At 32.7% G+C, this 5,194-nt stretch overlaps 1 protein-coding gene across 1 annotated transcript in view; it reads right to left on the reverse strand.

The window, feature by feature from the left end:
• LOC106475216 (glutamate-gated chloride channel-like) overlaps nucleotides 1-5,194 on the reverse strand; it is a 12,717-nt gene that overhangs the window by 4,922 nt on the left and 2,601 nt on the right. The window contains exon 3 of the mRNA XM_013935913.2: nucleotides 386-753. Coding sequence (XP_013791367.2) covers nucleotides 386-753 — 368 coding nt within the window. The remainder of the gene's footprint in view (nucleotides 1-385; nucleotides 754-5,194) is intronic.

Below are 5,194 nucleotides of genomic sequence, written 5' to 3' on the forward strand. Positions count from 1 at the left end.
TACAATATGTTATTATATGGTAAATACAATATGTCATTAAATGGTAAATACAATATATTATTAAATGGTAAATACAATATGTTATTAAATGGTAAATACAATACGTTATTAAAAGTTAATAATGGTAAATACAATACGTTATTAAAAGTTAATAATGGTAAATACAATATGTTATTAAAAGTTAATAATGGTAAATACAATATGTTATTAAATGGTAAATACAATATATTATTAAAAGTTAATAATGGTAAATAAAATATGTTATTAAAAGTTAATAATGGTAAATACAATATGTTATTAAAAGTTAATAATGGTAAATACAATATTTTATTAAAATCTAAAATTTTAAATTATACTTCACAGTTAAGGTTCAAAGTCAACTTACTATCACATTAAATATCTTGATTGATTTTCGAAATTCCTCGGGAGTAAATTTACTTCTTGAGAGATAATTGACCAGAGTGAACTCCAGCAACACACCGAAAACCATGACCGTACACACTCCAATCCACACATCAATCGCCTTAACATACGAAACCGGAGGCAAATTAGTTCGTATTCCTCCGGCCACAGTGGTCAATGTAAGAAGAGTGGTCACTCCGAGGGTCACCCTGGCGGGAACAGCGTCCACGTTTAGCCAGAAGGAGACCCACGAAATCATGACGATCATGAACGTTGGGAGGTACGTCTGGATCAGATGGTAACCGTTCTGTCGCTTCAACGTAAACGTAATGTTTAGGAAACTGAAATTCCCTTCAAAATAAATTACCATCGGTTCAAAAACATTCCAAATTACCATCGGTTCAAAGACAAAAACATTCAAAATGATCACGATTTAAAGTTAAAACATTCAAAATTACCATCGGTTCAAAGACAAAACATTCAAAATGATCACGATTTAAAGTTAAAACATTCAAAATTACCATCGGTTCAAAGACAAAAACATTCAAAATTACCATCGGTTCAAAGACAAAAACATTCAAAATGATCACGATTTAAAGTTAAAACATTCAAAATTACCATCGATTAAAGTTAAAACATTCAAAATGATCACGATTTAAAGTTAAAACATTCAAAATAATCACGATTTAAAGTTAAAACATTCAAAATTACCATCGGTTCAAAGACGAAAACATTCAAAATGATCACGATTTAAAGTTAAAACGCTAAAAATGATTACGATATAGGAAGAGACTAAAGTTGGTCATGGTATAGATTCTCTGATCTAACGTGATCTTACTTTTCTTTAATTTTCATAATCACTAAACTTTCTATAAAACAATAGAATACTACTACACTTTCAATATTCATAATACCAAATAAGCCTTAAACAGAAACGGTGCACAACTAAAAAAGTCACCAGAGCAAAGGATATAATGTGGGGTACAGGATGTGTCCTGGTTTATGGAGGTAGCTGTGGAAGAAGGACCCACATAGCGGTAGGTCACACTGTCTATTCTCTTGATCTTTGTTTTTTATACAAATATTAATAATTAATTGATTTGATAAACAAAAATTAAATAAATCTATTGAAATATTTTGTAAGAAATATAAAAAATATATTACATAAATGTTAAGAAGCAAGAATCAAATAAATTATGCTTAAACTTTATGAAAAATTTAGATATGATTTCTTAACAAGAAACTCTTGGCGCTATTTTCATGCGCGTAATAATATTTTTAACATGCATGATTACACAAGCTCATATAAAATGTAGCAGAGTATTTTTTTCGATTCTATATATTTTTCTGTTGAGCTACCAAGATTATATTATTAATTTGAGCTTTTTCTACCATAATCGGTCTGAAATTACTTCAAGGGTAAGGTATTCTTATTCACCCCCCCCCCATAGTAGAATTTTTTCTTTCTCATTTTTTGTTTATTTTTTTACTTATTTTCTTCTGAGAGTAGTCGACTTCCCAAAACAGGTAGTGAAGGGTGATATAGATGTGGGACATCGTAGGCATCTCGACTTTCCAAAACAGGTAGTGAAGGGTAATATAGATGTGGGACATCGTGGGTATCTCGACTTCCCAAAACAGGTAGTTAAGGATGATATAGATGTGGGACATCGTGGGCATCTCGTCTTTCCTAAGCAGGTAGTGAAGGGTGATATAGATGTGGGACATCGTGGGCATCTCGTCTTTCCTAAGCAGGTAGTGAAGGGTGATATAGATGTGGAACATCGTTGGCATCACGACTTCCCAAAACAGGTAGTGAAGGGTGATATAGATGTGGGACATCGTGAGCATCACGACTTTCCAAAACAGGTAGTGAAGGGTGATATAGATGTGGAACATCGTGGGCATCTCGTCTTTCCAAAACAGGTAGTGAAGGGTGATATAGATGTGGGACATCGTGGGCATCTAGGTCTCTTAGGTTTTTTTTTATATTTTTCATATTCACTCTCTTAGTGAGGCTTCACTAAAGGAGTTTAGGACTGGTAGATGGTGTATCCCCATCACTATGTAGGTCCTACTTATGCAGTTTTCCCCCAGAAACCAGGACATTACTTATACTCCACATGGGTCCGGGTGGGTGACTCTGTTTTGTTGTGAATGATTTTTGTTACGGCTTGCTTTGTATTATAAATATGTTATATTTCATCGTAGTTTTGATCTTCCGTTTGTAATTCAGTCCTTCCTTTTGATATAAATATTAACTTAAGTGCTTAGATAAAGTACATGTACATATACGTGAAAAAATACAACTGAGAAACAGAGCAAATCATAGAATCAAAACGCTTCTTCTGTGCCAACTAACTTTAAAACAAATGTGATTGTTGACGTGTAAGACCAGGTTACAGTTGAATAATTTGGTTGGTAGGAAAGATACCCCACCTGGTAAGAGGCAGAAGCTATTTCGTTAAACACATAGTCAGTTTGTTTTGAATTTCGCGCAAAGCTACACGAGGGCTATCTGCGCTAGCCGTCCCTAATTTAGCAGTGTAAGACTAGAGGGAAGGCAGCTAGTCATCACCACTCACCGCCAACTCTGGGGCTACTCTTTTACCAACTAATAGTGGGATTGACTGTCACATTATAACGTCCCCACGGCTGAAAGGGCGAGTATGTTTGGTGTGACGGAGATTCGAACCCGCGACCCTCAGATTGCAAGTCGAGTGCCGTAACCACTTGGCCATGCCTGGCCCAAACACATAGTCAGAAGCGAGTTTTCAATTTCCATATTTAACTAAAGATAAGGTATTCAAGTTGTTTCACGCGCCGATTTTAAATCTTAGAATCTTTGTTTACACTAATAGTATTTTTTGTAATTTTAATAATGATATACACACGAGTAAGAGATATTATTTAAATCGATTGAGTCAAATGAATGCTTCATCCGTTTAAAAAAATCTCTGGAAGATGATCATCGAGTTACTTGTGCCTTGAAGCTGGGATATTTTGAAATGATAATTTTCACTTCTCTATGATCTAAATCCTCGTTCTAACGGATACTATTATTTTCCACTAATCAGTGACTATTGTTATCATTATATTAATTTGGTAATTTTTGTGGAACAATAGACATAAAGGAAGACGAAAGAATGAACAAATCATTTATTTTTAAAAAGTTTATAATAATTTTAAAACCAAGTTACTGTTTTCTAAATGGTTAATGCGATATCTTTGTGAACTAATTTTGTTGAACTTTTGGTTAACTTATGTCAGAAAATGTGTTTTTATCACATAGCTAAATAATGGAAGTGGTAGATTTTATTTTTATTCTTTAAGGTTCATATTAACAAAATAACAAAAAATTATATTCCCAATGTACTTCAAGCAAATACAGTGTAATATAATAATATATCAATAGATGGCGCCACATATGACCTGTTTCTTATTTGTTGTTTTTTCACCTATGGAAAGATTTCTTTCTTGAAATTATTAAAACATTTTATAATAGTTTTTATGAAATATTATACCCTTATGGACTTGCCCTTGACCTTCCAGTTCTTTGTCTTTGCCATCACAATTATTAAGTCGTAGGGTCAGACATTTGACCATGTAGGAATATTTCTTCCAGAACAATTTTTTCACATTGTCAGCTCTATAAAGCTTTACCAAGAAGCAGATTTAAGCATTTCATGTCAACATAATATCTTCAATCAAGCTCAACCCATTGGAATCCATATACAGCCCACACCACCATCACGAGTGGTGCGAAGAGAAGCAAAAGCTTCTGAGCACCCCTGGTAATCCCCCCCCGAAGTTTCATCTCAGTGGATTTTTATACCATAATTCCTGCCACGATTTTGATATGAGCATAACATAAAAAAATATATATAAGTACAAATTCTAATCAAGAAACACTTGCAAGGGATGATAAAATATACACAAAAAGTGTTATTTTTCGTGAAATGCTAAAAAAAGGAAAAATAATTTTTGGCAAATATTGATATTATGATGTAGCTAATTTTTGAAAATATGTTAATAAAAAAATTAATTAGAACAAATTTTCCAGAGCAAAATGAATAAGTATTTACCGTCATATGACAGGGGGTCAGCTAGTTATTCATAAGTATTTACCGTCATATGACAGGGGGTCAGCTAGTTGTTTATAGAGGTAAATTGTTGCTTGTACGTGAATAAGGATCGTAAACACATTATTGATGAAAAAGGTTCATAAACACATTGTTAGGTGTAGTTGAACCAGGACTACAAACCATTGTTAATTGTAGATCAAGTTGGATCATAAACACATTGTTAGTTGTAGATAAAGTTGGATCACAAATACATTGTTAATTGAAGATAAAGTTGGATCATAAACACATTGTTAGTTGTAGATAAAGTTGGCTCATACATTGTTAGTGTAGATAAAGTTGGCTCATACATTGTTAGTTGCTGATAAGAAGGATCATAAAACATTGCTGGGTGTAGTTGAACTAGGATCATAAACACATTGTTTAATTATAGATGAACATGGATCACAGGTACACTGTTTAGTTATAGATGAACATGGATCATAGATACATTGTTTAGTTATAGATGAACATGGATCATAGATACATTGTTTAGTTATAGATGAACATGTATCACAGATACATTATTTAGTTATAGATGAACATGTATCATAGATACATTATTTAGTTATAGATGAACATGTATCACAGATACATTATTTAGTTATAGATGAACATGTATCACAGATACATTATTTAGTTATAAGATGAACATGGATCATAGATACATT

The sequence above is a fragment of the Limulus polyphemus genome, unplaced genomic scaffold (assembly GCF_000517525.1).
Source record: "Limulus polyphemus unplaced genomic scaffold, Limulus_polyphemus-2.1.2 Scaffold8234, whole genome shotgun sequence".
NCBI classification, from domain to species: Eukaryota; Metazoa; Arthropoda; class Merostomata; order Xiphosura; family Limulidae; genus Limulus; species Limulus polyphemus.